The sequence below is a fragment of the Mustela nivalis genome (assembly GCF_964662115.1).
Source record: "Mustela nivalis genome assembly, contig: HAP1_SCAFFOLD_889, whole genome shotgun sequence".
NCBI classification, from domain to species: domain Eukaryota; kingdom Metazoa; phylum Chordata; class Mammalia; order Carnivora; family Mustelidae; genus Mustela; species Mustela nivalis.
The window spans coordinates 123149-140609 of NW_028135775.1; the positions used below are offsets into that span (position 1 = coordinate 123149).

The 17461-nt window shown below is 52.0% G+C and overlaps 1 protein-coding gene across 2 annotated transcripts in view; it reads right to left on the bottom strand.

The window, feature by feature from the left end:
* The window catches only part of LOC309857559 (piggyBac transposable element-derived protein 5-like), a 38309-nt gene extending 22829 nt beyond the window's left edge, over nucleotides 1-15480 (bottom strand). For both annotated transcript variants that reach the window (XR_014307771.1, XM_082750279.1), the window contains exons 1-2: nucleotides 15145-15480; nucleotides 14353-14546 (exon numbers count right to left, since the gene is read on the bottom strand). Coding sequence is in view for 1 of the 2 variants with exons in the window: in XM_082750279.1 (XP_082606405.1) it covers nucleotides 14534-14546; nucleotides 15145-15464 (333 nt within the window). In the remaining variant the exon portion in view is untranslated. The remainder of the gene's footprint in view (nucleotides 1-14352; nucleotides 14547-15144) is intronic.
* Nucleotides 15481-17461: the final 1981 nt, after the last annotated feature.

The following is a 17461-nucleotide window of genomic DNA, read 5'->3' on the forward strand; positions in this document are numbered from 1 at the left end:
AGTTAAAATTCCTTTTCTGGAGATTTCCCTTCACAAACCTTCTACAACTTTCCTTTGCATTCAGGTTTTGTCCCAAGCCATTTCCCTCCAAACAACCGTCTCATTTAGGGCAAAATTACCTTCCCTCACCTTCAACAAAATGTATTCCCATTCCTTAAATCTTTCTTACTTATCATCTACTTTCCTACAGAGTTTCCCTTATTTCCATCAGTCTTAGTTACACTAAGCAGAACTTTGTATTCTTAGAAACACCTTTAGTTATTAACCAATTGTGAACTGTTACACAATAGAATTCTTCAGGTGGCAAATTTATGCATCAGTTAAGTGGCAAACAAGTTTACCAACAGATTTAAATACTCTTAGTTTCTTTGCAGTAAGAGGTCAAAAAGCACAAACCTACATCCAGTAATTAACGACTTAGCATTTTATCCTGTTTGGTTAAGACCTAGATGTCCACAATTCAATTCCATTTGTCATCCAAGCAAAACTTTAAAACTTTTTCAGGTTACCAAAGACTTTGAAAGCTACTTCAGCAATTACCCATTAGAACTTTGAGACAGACAATTAACCATCAGTTTAGTCATTTCTTTGCTAACAAATTTTAACAAATAACATGAGCTTATTTGACCTTCAGTAAATTTTGAAGTTTCACATTTACTGCTGATAACTTAAAAGACAGGTCTTATCTTAATTAAACCAACAGACGTAACTTAGTTCCAACACTGATTTACGTTCCACCTGGACCCACTCCACTTTGAATATTTACTTGAGACATGGTTGGGAAGATCTGGAGTGTGGGGGGGGGTGTTAGGTCCAGGGGGTACTCTTCTTGCTCCTTGACAGTGAAGAGAGAGGAGCTGTGGTGCATGATCTAGAGGCCAGTCATGCAGGATGCACACACGTTGGTACAGAAACACGTAAGGGTGAAACAGAAGAAACAAAGCACCGCCAGGAGGCAGAGAAATGATTCCCGGTTTTAGAGCTCATAAGGCCCAACAGAGGAGCAGACACCATGCTTTCCCATCAGCCAGGGAGGAGGGGTTAGGCAGTCCAAGTCAGGCCAGAGAACACAGGGAAACTTCCCCGAAACAAAGAGAGTTTCGGCAGCTGCTTGGGAATATTCCTTATAGTCTCTGTCTCGAGTTAGACCAACCCCAGTTGGCTCCAGTTATAGCCATTAACATGGGAAGTGAGTGAGGGAGAAGCCCCCACATCTATTAGGAGTAGCAGAGAGAAATAAAGCCAGAGTCCCCTTTGCTAGGGATGGCCCAGCAACCTGGGTTTACTAGAAGGCTTATTTATGTAATGTCAGGAGGAAATTTACTAGCTGACTCATTGAATCTGGTTTTAGCTCTTAATACCTATCTCTTTTATTCCCTCCCGATATGTATGATGTTGCAGACAAGGGGAGGAGGACCTTTCAGGTGCTGTCCTGCTCGCGTCCCTCGCGGGAACTTAGGAGCGTCTTAGATAAGGTCTATCCGTATAAACCCCGGACCAGGCTACTCCATGGAGTAGATGACAGTTATGCCGTATGACGCTCCGCGAGACTCAGGGTGCAGCCCACTCAGACTCCGTAGCCAAAGCTGGGGAGCCACACAAACACATTCATACAGTCAGGCATTCCTCAGATTCAAACGGGTTAGACACCCTCCCCTTAAACAGAATGTAACCTTCATGACCAGTACAAGGAACATATATCCACATTTAAAGACATAACATGGAGACATACATGAAGACATACATTGTTGGCCTCCGAGGTACTCGAACCCACGATCTCTGCGAGGCACTCCTGGCCCCCGAGGTGGGACTTGAACCCACGATCTCTGAGAAGCCATTCCCGCCGGGCACGAGGACGTCTCCGTCGGCCCACTGGCAACCCTATAGCGCGTCCGCCAGGGCATATTTGCCAGTCACCCCTCTGGGACTCTAACCCAGGTCCTCCTGAGACTCTAACCCAGGAAAAATCACAGAAAGGACAAGACACACAAGACAGGACATACACAGCCAGGACATAAGAACAAAGTATACAAAAAACATAGAGACAAAAGACAAAGCCGGCTTTCTTACCGATCGGTTGCAGCGACCCGTTGACCAGTTGTCTGGTGGGCTTGAAGGGGAGATCTCGGTGGGACCTCCAAATGAAATGCCAATTGAGTATTAGCCCCACCTTGAAAGACCACCAGAGATGTGAGTCAAAGCCAATCAGCAAGGGTCATTTATTGCAGGTTTGAACCTGGACCTCTGCAGCGCTCGTTCCCGATAACACTGAGAGGTCCAGAGCTGGGTCGGTGCAGGATTTTTGTAGACAGATACAAACAAGTTTCGGGTGGGGCTGAGCTGATTGATTGATAGTTTGAACAGGCAACCTAGGATTCTTGGTAACTCAGGGCCCAGAAATTTCAGAACCATCCTAACACAAACATTACCAGATGACACCCACTCAATTTCCTCAAATATTCTCTTCCGTGTTATGTATAAATGCTTATTTTCATGGCAAATCTTCTCCAAGATCCCAGAGCTCCACAAGCACCCAGAATAGGCTTGGCAGGCATCCCCAGTGCTGAGGCTGGGGACATGATGGTCAGAAGCTCTGACCTCCAGGGAAGACAAATTCCAAATCAAGCTGCTCTGATAAGCAGGTCCTCCCTGTTAGAGAGGATTTCAACAGAGCACAGTTAAGAGGAAGTGCAGGCAAGAAACTCAGAACTTGGCCCACTGGACAGAGGGCAGTAGGACAGTGGGCCGGAGGGGTGACAGAGGGATGGAGAGGAACGGCACGATCAACAGAGGCCAGCCAAGGCAGCACTGATGCTCAATTGGAGAGAGTGGGCTGGGGACACACTGTGAAAATGGCTTCACAGGCAGGAAGCAAGCCCAGTTCAGCACAAAGCAAAGTCCTGAGCAGGAACCTTCTGGGACCAGGTTGGACACTAAGGTGAGCTGAAAATGGCTGTGGGACCCAGTGCAGTCTGAATCTCACCCATGCCTCTCACAGGCTGGGTGACCCCGGACCAGTTATGCTACGTCCTTTAATGTTTCCTAAAGGGTATATTCACTCCATAACCCTGAGCCATGTTCTCATTTCGGTGAGTGTGGGAGGCCGCAATAAGGCTTGAGATGAGAACCAAACCAGACCCTGACTTGTGCCTCCTTTAAAGTCCAAATAACCTAACAAAAGGTTTAGGACGGGAAAAATTCAGTAGCACTGGGAAAGAGTCTGTGCTATGTGTTGTGAGCTCGCCTACGTGACTTCCCACATGCTTACTAAACAAATGAGAACAATTCGGTTGGGCTAAAAAGTTCGTTGCTGGCCCTTGCTGCCTTAGTACAGCCCATAAATTACTTTCAGGTTTGCTGTATTTGTACTGGCATCAGCCATTTGGTGTCATGAGGAACCGTAGTTGCTTAACTAAACACAGACGTAATGTCACTATATATATGGCCTTAATGCTTTGAATAAACTTAGCACTGTTGGACATCCTCCTCAGTGCTCCTCCTGCCCCCCATCTCTCTGCTTCTCGAGTTCTTTTCTTCATCCTCTTACCCTCATGTTCCTGGTTGATTTGTTGCGCCGGCCACGACAGGTGAGGATCTGACAGTGCCCACAATCTACAGAGATCCAATATATACAACTAGGACAGCCTGGAGGTGGGTGGGCAACCCAGGCTGGACAGGGAGTTAAGAAGGAGTCAGGAAGGGCGCCTGGGTGGCTCAGTGAGTTAAGCCGCTTCCTTCGGCTCAGGTCATGATCTCAGGGTCCTGGGATCGAGTCCCGCATCGGGCTCTCTGCTCAGCAGGGAGCCTGCTTCCTCCTCTCTCTCTCTCTGCCTGCCTCTCTGCCTACCTGTGATCTCTCTCTGTCAAATAAATAAAATAAAATAAAAAATCTTAAAAAAAAAAGGAGTCAGGAAGAAGTCATTCCCACACTTGAGGCATGGGTTGGTACTGACCAGAGACACTGGGCAAGAGACAGTGTCCTAGGACTGCTGTAACACTAGCCGGGTCCAGGCAAAGTACATAACAGTGTGTAGATGTAACCCATCTGTAAAAGGTGGATGGGGGGTGGTGGTTGCAGCTGGTTGAGCATCTGACTCTTTGTTTTGGCACAGGTCCATTCACCTGGCCCATTCACCTGTGCCTGCATGTGTTCTGTGGTGTGCTCTCTATCTCTCTCTCAAATAAATAAATCTAAAAAAAAAAAAAAAGTCAGGAAGGATTAGGAGACCTCCTGTTAAGGTCCCAAAGACTCCACCCTCCTCAACTAGCCTCCGGAAGTAAAGTAAGTGGATGCCCAGGAGCCTCCTGGAAACAAAACTTTCCAAAGCAAAGCTTTCAATTTCATACTGGAGAAAAGGTTGCTGTGCAAATTCAAGACAAAAAAGCCGGCCATGGTGGGGTGGGTTTGGACGGGGTTGGTCCTGTAGGGCTCTGGCCACTAAATGCCCACTGCCCAAGCCAGGAGCCTGGAGTCTGTGCAGCCAGTGCTTCCTGAGGCTTCCACCTCATGGCCTCGCCCTGAAGTTTCCTCCTGGAAGCTCCTTACCCAGGGAGGCCACCTGTGAGCACCCCCTCACACACACCCCAGCTTCTGCCCCTCCATCCAGCTGGAGTGAAGGATCCCCAAGCCTGCTCTCTCTGGTCTCTCCTGCACAGAGAGGAGTATGTGCCCCGGAAAGAAGGGTCCCTGAGGATACCTGAGTCCCTGGCCCGAAGACAGCTGGCTTGAGAATGTGGGGTTTCGGTGCTCTAGGCACAGCAGTTCCTAGAGGAATCAGGGTAGGGAGCTCCAAGGTGGAGGGGAGTCCCGGGAGTCTGGGATCGCAGAAGCCAGTGGCCCCCTAGTGGAAGGGTTTCGGTGACCCCAGAGGTGAGAGGGGCCAGGGGTCAGGCCTAGAGGTGGACAAGGACCTGTGGGCTAGGGGGCCGGAGATGGAAGTGATCCCAGGGTGGTCACAGGCCCAAAGTAGAGGTGTGGGGGTGGGGGGAAGGGGTCCATGGGCCAGAAAGGAATGGTATCCTGGGGCTCCTGGGTAAAAGGCAGTTGAGGTGGAGGGGGCCCAGTGGGGCCCAGGCTGCGCGGGCAGAGCCAGCTCCTCTAGGGCTGGGGAGCCCGGCAATTCTGAGGGACAAAATTTTCCATCAAGTTCTGGAAAAGAAGCCTGTCAGCACAGGCGTCTATCCGGGGGCCAGACGAGCCCAGTGGTGCTGGGCCCCTTGATGTCAGTAGGGCCCCACGGGTTCCCTGGATACCGAGAAGTGGAGCGAGGGCTGTGGGGCAAGGGCTATGGGGCGTAGGAGCACCAGGCCAGCAGGAACCTGTCCGCCAGGCCCCCCTCCCGCTCCCTTGGACGAAGCATCAGGTGGCAGCGGGCAGGAGGAACACAGCCTCCCTCTCTCCCTAGCGCCCCTACCCCTCCCCAGCCCCTCAGTACCTGAGTCAGCGGGGCACTCCCCCGCGCCCTGCCCCACCAGCCCAGAACCCCTGCCTCCCCGGGAGGCGCTACTTGCACAGTGATTTCGATGGGCCCGCAGAAGGCGGTGGGCGGGGCAGGCAGGTGCGGGCGCGCTGCGGCGGGTGGGGGGCGGCAAACAGCGGTGCAGGCCTCTGCAGACCCACGAGCCCTAGCCCAGCCTCCTGTCTGTCCTGTCGGGTGAGGGGCCTGGCTGCGCCCCCTGCCGGTTCCCGCTGCTCTTCTGCTGACTCCAGGACCCCAGTCCCCCACCCAGTCCAGGCCTCCCTGCCGCTGCTTGAGCTCCAGGCTAGGCCCACTGCCGCTCCTGGGCGGCCGAGCTGCGGCCCCGGTGTGGTGTGGCTGGCCCTTTTCTCTCCCCAGGGCACAGTGGAGCCACGAGGGAAGGCCTGAGGGGATCTTCCGTCTGCTCAGCGCCAGTGGACACTCTCCAGCGGTCTCTCTACCTGGTGGGCTCCACCCATGGCCATCTTGGAACCCCCAGAATCCCCTTCAGAGACCAGGTGAAGCCCTCCTTGGGGAATCCAGGCTCCTGGGACCAAGGCGAGTTGATCTTGTGTACTGCTGTGTTTGTTCCCTGGCCTGGCATGGATTGAAAGTTGCTGAATTGATCTATTCTGGGGTCATCAAGGGCAGAGGAAAGAATTCAGGGCTGGGATCCCCAGGCCTAGGGTCCACACAGGCTTGGAGCACTCTTGGCTGTCCCCGGTTCCAGGACAGCCTCCCGTGGTGCTGAGGCAGAGAGTGTGGCAGAGAAACCAGCTCTTGGTCCCTAAGCTGCCAGCACACCCGAGAATGCATGGGATCCCTTTCCTGTGAGGGGATGGGAGCCACACCAGGCGGCAGAATGCGAGAGTCCTGCTATAGAGCCTGAGATACTCCCCTGAGAGAGGTATAAAGGCCCCGCCGGTGCCCTTTGATACACGCCCTTGTTTCAGAGCCTGCACCAAACTCTCGCCCCAGAGAGGTGCGCGAAGGCCCAGCCTGGTGCTCTCGGACCTGTGCCCCGTTCTCAGAGCCTGAGACCCGCGCGCGAACCTCTGCCTTCCCTGAAACTGGTGCGTGCAAGGTGGGCGCTCTTAGACCCAGAAAGACCAGGCACTCCCAGCCCGGGCCAGCGGGAAAATCTCAGTGTGAGATTGCTGCTTGGAACCTCTCTAGCGGTCTGGAGGTGCCCAAAGCTGCTGCTGCTGTGCTTTTGGGTACAAGCAAAAGATCCTCCATCCCCAGGGACAGCGACTTGGAACCTGCTCTGCCAGCGGCCAAGGGGGAACTTATTTGGGCTTTGCAGCCAGACTGAGGCTTTTCTCTGAGAGGGAGATCAGGGTGCAGTTTGTTTTCCTCTAAAACTACAAAAACCATCAAAAGCGGTCAAAGTGAGAAAAAAAAGTGAACAAACAAAAAACCGCCAGAGAACAAAAGCCTGAAAAAAAAAGAAAGTTTCCTCAGAGCCCACCCCCTTGAGGTGGGAACATCATTGTCAGGGAAGATCATTGTCAGGGAACATCATTGACTGAAAACCCACATGGCAGGCCCCTTCCCCAGAAAACAAACCAAGAAAGAAAAAAAAAAAGAGAGAGAGAGAGAAAAAAGTACTACAAGAGAACTACCACTACTTCATAGGAAAACTTTATTTTTCATTCATCCCCACTATTCTGGTTCTTTTTTTTTTTTATATATAGGTAATTTTTTTAACCCCAGCAGGATGGTGGAATGGGACATGGCTGAGTGCCTCCCGGGTCTGACCTACTGTGACGCCACCGGGTGCCTGCAGCTGCCCTCTGGAAGGTGTTGCTTTTGCGGCAGAGCCGGAGGGCACCAAGCGTGTGTCTGTCTCCAAAGTCCTGGGCACCACATCACAATGCCTTCCTGAGAAGCAGAATCAAGGACAGTTGCTGATCTTCATTCCTTCCCACCAAAGGTAGCTCATACACCATCTTTGGAAGTTGGAGCCAGGGGGCGCCTGTGTGGCTCAGTCGGTTAAGTGTCTGCCTTCAGCTCAGGTCATGATCCCAGGGTCCTGGGATCGAGTCCCACACATTTGCCTCCCTGCTCAGCGGGGAGCCTGCTTCTCCTTCTCCCTCTGCCATTCCCCCCACTTGTGCTTTCTGGCTCTCTGTGTGTTCATCTGGTCTTCTGTTAGTTCCTTTATTCAACAAACAGAGAGGACTCACCGTGTCCTAACTGTGACCAAGACATCCAGCATCTCATCCCACAAGGGAAACATATTAGCAAATGTGGCAGCAAAGAGGGATGGGGTAAGGCAGTGACATCTGAATCAAGACCAAACTAACAAGCAAGGACTGCCATGAAGAACATTCCAGGTATGGGCCCCATAGGCATGAAGGCGGAAATGAATAGATTATGTGCAGACGGCAGGACAGGGGACTAAGGGGACACTGGAAAGGAAGGCTGCGGAGCAGCTGTCGGCATTGGAGGCCTTGCGAAGGACTCTGGAATTCCCTTTGGTTTCAACTGGAAGCTACATGAAGCTTTAAGCGGGGAATCATCAGATTAGCCTATATTTGTAAAAGATCGCTCCTCTTCCACAGAAGAAATGGGGATGGGGTGGGGGTGTCCACGAGCCTAGAAGCTGGAAATTGAAGCAGATGAAGTTTCCAATATCCTGGCCAAGGAGGTAGTCTGTCGCAGTGAGAGTGTCAAGATTTGCAGTTCTAAACTTTTTAGTAAAGTGGCTTATTAAACACACAGCTAACTATTGCCCGGGGTTCCTACTTTTGTAATAAGTTTTTTCTGAAACTCGAAAAGGGGAGAGGGGCTCTGCACCACGTGCCAGTTGGGGCGGAACATCATCGTCACATTACAGGGTGTTTTCAGAGCCTGTTATCCTTTTAGTACGACATCCCTCCCACCCTGAGACAACACCGTGCCTCTTTCCGCCAACAGAAGTTGAGTTTTTCCCTTTCCCTCTTCCTTCTTTCAAGGGCACAGCTCAGGGCTTCTCCAGAGATTCCATCCTAAGTTCATAGATCTCACCAAGCCGACCACATTCCCCTCCCTGTGGGCGCCAGGAAACGCCGGAAACATCTGTATCTGCACCTGAACATGGGACCTTGGATCCCAGCTACAGTTACTTGTGCTGTGGTAACAAGGACATCATGTCGCGTTTCAGGACATTTTCGTAAATAAGGCCTCGGGTCGGGATGCTCAGGGTAGGAAAAGGGTGGGTCCACCCCTGGGCAGAGTGGCATACCTTCTCTCTCCTCCTGGCCTTTGCCTGAGTTGGAGATGCCCTGTTCCTTCCTCTTCACCTGAGTAATCATTATCTCTGCTTCCAGAAGCAGCTCAGGGGGCCACCTCCATCACAGAGGCCACCCCTCCCCAACCCCACTGGACCAAGTGACCCTCCCCAGAATTCCATATAAATCCCTGTTAATGTTGATCCCACTGCTTCCCAGAGGCTCTTTCTCCTTGTCTTTACTTTGTCTCTCCTGCTGGACTCCAGGAGACAGGTCTCACTCATCATTTTATCCCAGCAGGGTTCAGTATGTTGCTGAATTAACACATGGCATATCCCGCACATTGCTGGCAGCTGGATGAACTGGAACACAGTGTGCCAGCATGTACTGAAGCAGGGGTTCTCAGAGCACCAGGGGGTTCAGTCGGTGAGGCATCTGCCTTCGGCTCAGGTCATGATCCTAAGGTCCTGGGATCCAGGCCTGCACCGGGATCCCTACTCAACAGGGAGTTGGCTTCTCCCTCTCCCTCTGCTTCTCCCCTCCCTCTCAAATAAATAAATAAAATCTTTTCAAAAAATAAATTTAAAATAAATTTTTAAAAAATTAAGCAGTTGTTCTCACCTGCAGGTGATTTGGCTCCCCAGGGGACATATGGCAATGCCTGGAGAAAAGTTTGGTTGATGTAATTGGAGGAAAGGGTGCCACTGGGCATTTGGTGGGGAGAGGCCAAATGGAGGTGGCCAACATCTGGCCATGCACAAGACAGGCCTCAGCAAAACATCACCCAGTCCACGAGGTTGAGAGGGGAGACCCGCATCTAATCTAGGACCTGGAAAACCTTTTCCTAGGTTTACATGCTCAAGGGAAATGTATCTGTCCATCAAAACCACAAGAATGTCTGAAGCAGCTTATCCTCAGAAGCCCCAAACTGGATACCATGTAAAAGACCATTAACAGGAGAACGGATAACCGACTACAGTACCTACGTGATGGAAGACAACAGACGATAACGAAATTTAAGATGCCACATACGCGACAACAAGAAGGAATCCACAGATGTCCTGAGGAACCGAACCACCAGAGCAAGGTAACAGGCAAACTTGATCGCTGGTGATGGAAGAGAAGCAGGGGGCAGGGAGTGACTGACTGGGAAGGAGCAGGAGGGAACCTCTGGTGTGCTCAGAACGTTCCTGATCATCATCTGGGTAGTAGTTACACACAGCGTGCTGCATGCTAGGACTCATGTGCTGTGTGTGTGTGTATTACACCTCAGCAAGCTTTACCAAAGGCAACGGTCCTCTAAGAGCCCCAGCGGGCAGGAATCACACACTGGAGCAGGTCCTCCGAGCATGACTTTCTAAGGATTTCAGTGCACAGCCGGCAGGAGCATTGTAGATATGTTTCTGGAGACCTATTTCACCACAGACACCAAAAACCTTACAGTGGGTCCTTGATTCAATTCTGCTTCGGTCATTTTCTGCTAAGGATTGTGCTACAGATGTGCAAACAGACTTAGGTTTCAAGAATATTTATCATAGCAGAACAAATACAAGAGGGAGGCAGCAACAACACTGACCCAGAGGAAACTGTGTGATACCGTGGACTCATTAAAATCGACATTTAAAAATGTAAATGGAAAATGACTACAATATATTAATTACAATTAAAGAGCAGGTCACCCAACAAGCTGACACCTAAGATATATGAAGAATATACTCAATATGATTAACTATGATTAGTTAAGGTCATGAGGGGTTATGGGATTTCTTAAAATTTTATAATTTTTCCCCTAAAATGTACATATATTACTTATTAATAAGAAAAAATACACAATCACACTTCTTAAAAATAAAGGTGAGTTTTCAACTCTAAAACTGAGTACCAGGGGCGCCTGGGTGGTTCAGTGGGTTAAAGCCTCTGCCTTCGGCTCAGGTCATGATCTCAGGGTCCTGGGATCGAGCCCCGCATTGGGCTCTCTGCTCAGCAGGGAGTCTGCTTCCTCGTCCCTCTCTCTGCCTGCCTCTCTGCCTACTTGTGATCTCTATCTGTCAAATAAAATAAATAAAATCTTTTTTAAAAAAATAAAATAAATAAAATAAAACTGAGTACCAGACCCCACACAACCCCCAGATTCCCCATGGATTCAGAGCCCTGATGCCTGCAGAAGCACTCTATTGATGCTCATCACAGTGGCTGAGACAGATTAAATAAATAGATAACATTCCAGATTTCCTGTCTCTTATCCGACTGTGCAGATTGTTTACACAAATCCAAATCCTTACATGCATTAGACCTCACTGAACTGCATACGCCCTGAGAAAAAGTTATAAGCAATTCCTGTAAAAATACGAAAGTATTTCTGACAGCAAAAGTTTTCAGATGCTGTAAAGAAAAAAAAAAAAAAAACTAAAAAGGCACGACCTTCCCTGATTAATCAAGTCTCCCTCGAGAGAAGGCTACCACTTCCCCAGGTAATCTCATCGCCTCAGACGAAATCATGTTTCTCCCTGTGAAGTGGAGGTGATCGCGGCTCTCTCGGAGTACTCGGAGTACTCGCAAAGGTTTGGCGTGGTTATGAAACAGAACGCTATGACTGGGGCCCGCTGGTTGTGGTCACCGTTATGCCCACAGCCTGAACACCACCTCCCTCCAGGAAGCTCCCTTCTCTGAATTCTGTGTGGTAGGGGCACGTGGCTGACTATTAGGGAGCACTGCATAAGGCATACCCTGTCGCTCGCCCAGACACCCAGCTTCTCCCGGAACCACCGAATGCAATACAGAGCTAAAGCTGGGAGCAGTGGCTCACCGTGGACACCAATGACGAGGGCCCAGGTACCTCAGCTCACAAACCCATTACAAGCATATACATTTATCTCTAGCTTTAAGATGTTTCTCCTCTTACTTCTCAGTCAAAAAAGACTTTAAGCCGAGTAAACCAACAACAAACCCTAAGATAAAACATTTAACCATGTTAATTTCCAAAGCCCTATGGTTGTCTTCAGCTTCTCAAGGTCACACCTCCCTGCTGAATGATTACGGAGGGTTGCTGACGTGGTACACAGAAAAAAAAAAAAAAAAACTCTTGGGATGTCCAGCCTCTAAGAGAAAAAGCAAACAGCTCAGAATCCAGCCAGCCACGGCAAAGGAAGCACCAACAAAGCCAAACACAGAGGGGCCCCTGAGCATCTGGGAATCTGCCTGTTCCTTTGCCTCCTCAGAGGGAAGGAGTCACAAGACTGCTCGGAATGGGAAATGAGAAGGGCAGAAGCCCGGAAACCAGCGCGTCCTGAATTTCGTGCTGCTTCCAAGGAGTGAGCCCGCCTGCTGTGTCAGTTATTTACACAGTGGGCAGGTGAGGCTGACAGCTTGAAGGGGTTATTTTAGAGGGAGAGCTGTAAGTCTGATCAGGAGAAGGTTCTGGACCCTGGGGTCCCAGCACGCATCTTCAGCTTCCAGGCTGACCCTCCCTTCAGACAGGGTTTAAGAGGCAGCAGGGCAAGCATGGTCTTTGTATTTAAATCACCTCAAGGGGTCCCATATCTCCAGGCACAACCAGAAGCCAGGGAGGAGAGGGAAGGGGGAGAGGGAGAGGGTACCTCCACTCCTATCTGCTGGCTGCACTTCTGGAGCGCCTGATCCAGGAAGCTAAATGCATGGACAGAACAGAAGGAAGAATCTGGGAAGACTGGAAGACTAGAAGAGCTGCTCGCGGACTAGTCTCAACCTGAACCACAGAAACACCTCTGCCTCCCTGCCCTCCTCCCATTGGCTGGGCACCAGGTGCCTCCCTACTGCACTCCAGATGCAGATCCAAGCTCAGGGGTGCCCAGTGCCGATGCCTCTCTCTGGCGCAGGGAGTCTAGGGCATCAGAGGGACTCCTAGACAGCACCTGTGATCTCTAATTTAAAACCAAAACCAAAATCCCCAACCAGCGCAAGCCAGCACAAGCAATACATATTTATGTGTAAGACACCTATGTACACATACACATTCATTTATCTACACACACACACACACACACACACACGCTTTTGCAGCAGAAAGCAGGCATGAAACCTGTTCCCTAAGTCCTTTGCTTTCCTCATCTGCTTCTAGCAGCAACAGCCATTTCTGCTACGGATTTTCCTATTCGAGGGTTGATTATAGATCCAAATGCCACCGTCCTGTTTGCCACCCTTTCCTACCCCACCGGCCCGCTGACGTCTGTCAGTGAACCAGGGAACAAAGATGGAAGACAGGCCCAAGCTGCCTTCCTAAAGTGGGGTTATATTTGACACTTTAATAAACCTCAGAGCCTGAGCCTCTCTGCTCTCAGACTGGCCAGGGTACAGCTCTCACTCTTACCAAACCCGTCCAACTCTCCCCCCCCCCCCCACCGTGGGGCACAAGGGTTTTCTCTGCCCGGCATCTATTTCCAGGCCCCATAAATCATATCCCATTGTTCCAGGCCATCTGAACTCATGCTTAATAAACCATCCACCTCACGCTTCCGCCACCACCCCGAATTTCCCACAGGGAAAGACTGTTTCAAGAATAAAAGGAAATTCTTCATTAGGGCTGGATTTTAAAAGCAAGCTTCCACAAAAAACCGGAAAACAAAATTGGGTATAAATACCATCCAATAACCACTAAATGTCTTTGGTTAAAGCACCTGCCTGCCTGTGATTCTTGGGTCCAGATGTGAGCTCAGTGCACATCCAAAGGAAGCAGAATTTGAACCTGATGCTAAATGACAAATGATCCTGAACTTCATGACCATTTAAGTGCCGCAGTGGCTAGACTAAATTGCTCTGATGCAGAATTTCTCCCAAGTATAGGTTACTGAGAAACATAATATTGCTTGAAAATGTATTTAGGTGCGCTCATCCTTCTCAGACCAACACTCATGGCTCTTAGTCATAACCAGGCTTAAGCTAACACGATTCCCCTATTTTCGCCAGAGAGGGAGGGAAACAAGAGGACATGTCTCTCATGTTCCAAGATCCAAAACTGGATCACAGCACTCACAGCATCAAGTCTGCCAAACCAGAGCTCTGGGTACGTACAATTCTTAAAGAGCTAATTGAATGGAAAACAGCCATCTGGGGCTGGAAACCCTTATGACATTCTGGGAAATGTATGGGGTTTAAAAGGATTATGCAGGGTGATGTGACTTTCAAAATTCCCAAACTCTGAACTGAAGCCTAAATGAGAATATGTTAAATTCACCCATTCCAAAACACAGCACAGTTGACTCGGACCCTAGAGCCCAGCTGTAGCTCAGGGTGTCCACACGGCAGCCTGTCCGTGGGAGGTCTGCAGACCACTCCCTGCTGAGAGAGTCCAGCCAACCCAATCAGCCTACCAGCAGGCTGTGGCACAAGGTCCAGATCCAAGCTCAGGCACCAGCCAGGGTTCCCTTTGGCCTGCCTTCCATGGTTGAACAACAATCATGGAGAGCCACAGGGAGAGCAGCATTGGGTCCAGTATGGCCACCCCCTGGTCCTCCACAACACTGGTTGCACACTCTTCAACACAAGAAAATGGTGTGCAGAAACAAGGGCCTGCCACAGTAGGCTGTCGAGCAAGGAACAGAAAGCATCAGGGGACAGGTGGGACTGCAGGCTGGTCTCCACCTCTCCCAGAGGGCAGAGGCCGCAGAGCTTCTGCAGGCTAAGCAGAGACATGTCAGAATTACCTTTCCAAAAAGTAGGCAGTAAAGGAGGATTTCAAGCAGCCACAACCGCCAGCAGGCCTGCGACCTCCAGATATCAGGGGCTTGACCATGACCGTGTCGGTAAGCAGAACACACAAGTGCCTTCTGGAGCGAGAGCAGACAGCTTAACGCTGATAACTGGTCCTCTCACTCTTCTCTGCTCTCAGCAAGTGATCCTGAAAGGCATGGACAATGTTGGTCAGATTCACTGGAGAAAACACGAGCCAGTGAAGACATCCCGGCTCACACTAGGCCTCCCTCCAAAGGCTGGCTGCCCCACCCCTGGCACCTGGGTAACGCTGCTCTGGGGCCATCCACACAAAACGATTTACGTACCCCCCCACCCGCAACAAACACACACAGACACAAACACACACACACACACACACACACACACACACACACACAAGCTGCATCGGGCTTTAGGAACCTAACTCAAACGCACCCCTAACGAGCAACCCCACAGGTGTGACTGGGTTGGACACTACCAGCAAGAGAGGGAAGGCCCCCCCCTTGGGTCCTTGCCAGTGGCAGGGTGCCACCTGGGCCTCCGCCTCATCCTCTCCATCCGCGGGGAAGTCGGAGCGGCCCCCACCAACCACCACCACGCAACCAGATTGATTCTCGCACTTCAAATCCCCGCTGCCAGGGCCCCATCTGTGTGCTGACCGAAAAGCCGCCTTCAAGCAGCCCGCCGGCGGAGCGTCTGGAGTTCTCCCAGTCCCGCGCTCAGGCCACCCCAGGCCGCCCCCGCCCCCGCCGGCCGCGCCTTACCGCCAGTGTCCACGAAGCGCGGGGGCGGGCGGTCCCGCAGCGTGGCACTCCAACCCGCGCTGGCCTCGTCCTCGTCGGACTCCTGCGCTTCCGGGGCGTCGGGAGGCAGCGGGGGGGCTGGGGCGCTCGTGTTCGGCGTCCGAGGAGGCGGCCGAGGAGGAGCGCCAGGCGGCGGACGTGCTGTAGAAGGGGTTCCCGCCGCTGTCCGGGCCGGACTCGCGGAACACGTCGTCCCAAATGTGCAGGCTCTCGTAGCGCTCGCGTGCCGCCTCGAGCAGCGCCGGCGCCCTCCTCCGCGCGCTCCCGCCGACCTGGGCCATAGCCCCGGCCGCCGCCGGCGCGCCGGCCCCACAGAGCGCCTCCCGGCCGCACGCGCCGGGCACTGGGCCCGCGACGCGGCCCGCCGCCCCCCACCAGCGCAGCCCGCAGCACAGCGCCCGCCGCGCCCGGCCGCCCGCCGTCTTGGCCGCCTCGGGCCCAGCGCCCGAGGAAGCACCCTCGAAGCTCCGGCGCCGCAGGCTGCAGGCCGCGGAGGGACGCAGGGCGGGAGGCAGGGGCTGCGGCCGGGCCCAGGCGCCACCGCTACCGCCGCCGCTGCGTCTCCTCAGCGCACGCTGCGTCCCCGCGCGCCCTCCCGCTGCACCCCGCGCTCCCTGGCCAACCTTGCCGGGCGCCAGCGGCCAGAGACGGACCCCGCCTCCTCGCACCTCCGGCCCGCCGGCCAATGGAGAGCAGGCCGGGGCGGGGCCCGCGCGGGGCCCGCCCCACATCCCTCGGTCGAGCGGGGCGAGGAGAGCAGCAGTGGCGGCGGCGGCAGGGGGGAGAGCGGCCGGTGGCTTCCTCGCCTGCGGGACGTGTGGCCCGGGACGGCCACCCGCAGGCCCCACGCGGCCCTGCAGGGGGAAGGGAGGAACCGAGTGGTTTCCGGGGTTGTGGGGGACGCAGCCGGTCTTCCCGCCGCCCCAGCCGGCTCACGGAGCGTGAAGCCCGCGCTCTCGGTCCCCTTCCGCAGTCGGCGCCGGCGGCCTTGGGGAGCTGTCCCCCCCGGTGGTTCTGAACCAGGCGCTGCGGAAATTCCAGGTAGGCGCCAGGCCCGAGGGTCACGATTCCCGTGGCTGCTGTGGCTGTTGCTGCTTCGGTGCTCCACAGCCGGCTGTGCCTTGAGCTCTTGCAAGCACAAGGGCTATCTGGCTTCCGGGAGCCTTGCTCTAATAAGGAGCCCGCCTCGCTGGTTCATTTCTGGGGTCAGGTGGTGACTCAGTCTCGCTTCAATACCCCTGTAATTTGAGGGGGTCAACATCCGATCTTAGTCATTCCTCCCGTCTTTGACCTTTGACATCTTTAAACTCAAAGTATTCATTACCTTCCAAATATTAATTACTCTAACACCACCACTGCAACATCTTCACCCATACACTTGACACACTTGTCTGTTAAAATACGGCACAATCACCCAGGCTTCAGTGTTCTGATAAATAGATCAGAAAGGTTTCATCATCCCTCTGCCTTGGCCAGGAGTGCGTGGCACTCATTCCATTGATGACGATACACGTGATCAGGCGTTTCTTGCTCCTCTCTCCCTCCCACACTAATGCAATAAGTCACAATGATGGTAATTGGGCCATAAAGTCACTTGCACTCTGAAATAAAATAAATCCACAGAGATGTGAAGGGCTTGCAAATCCTACTGGGTATTAACTAAATAAGGATTACACGACAGGGAAAGGCATATTGCTATTTCATGCATAAAGGATGCAGATGCATAAAGGGTGAAGATGTTGGTACCACCAGCTAAGGTCAGTTCTAACAGCAGGTGAGCAGCTTCTGCTCTCGCCCTCCCCTCGCAAGCCCCTGTTTCCTCCTCCCAAACCAGAGTCTCTGTACCAGCATGAATTCCTGATCATCACTGAAAGATGATATATAAAAAGGAAAGGATTCACATGACATTGCTTTGTATATGAATTGGCTGATATACGTGAAATTGTTTGCAAAGCATTTCAACTCCGTTGGAAGAATTGTGTCACAGAAAAGAACTGGTTTCCAGCACTTCTCTATACTGTGTTAACCAGGGAAAGATTCTGAAGAGAGTTCATACAGGTAATCAGACTTAAAAGGGTCAATGACACATAGATTGAAGACGAAAAGTAAGATTGCGTAGCTCAAGTTCAAATTCTGCAATTAGGAATTCTGTAATACTCCTGTAAAATTTAATGATATATATTTTAAAAAATAATTGAAAGGGATCAAAACACTGAAATACATAGGCAAGAACTCCTTCTCTTCTCCAGGCAGCCAATGTAAAAGTCAGCAGCTAAAG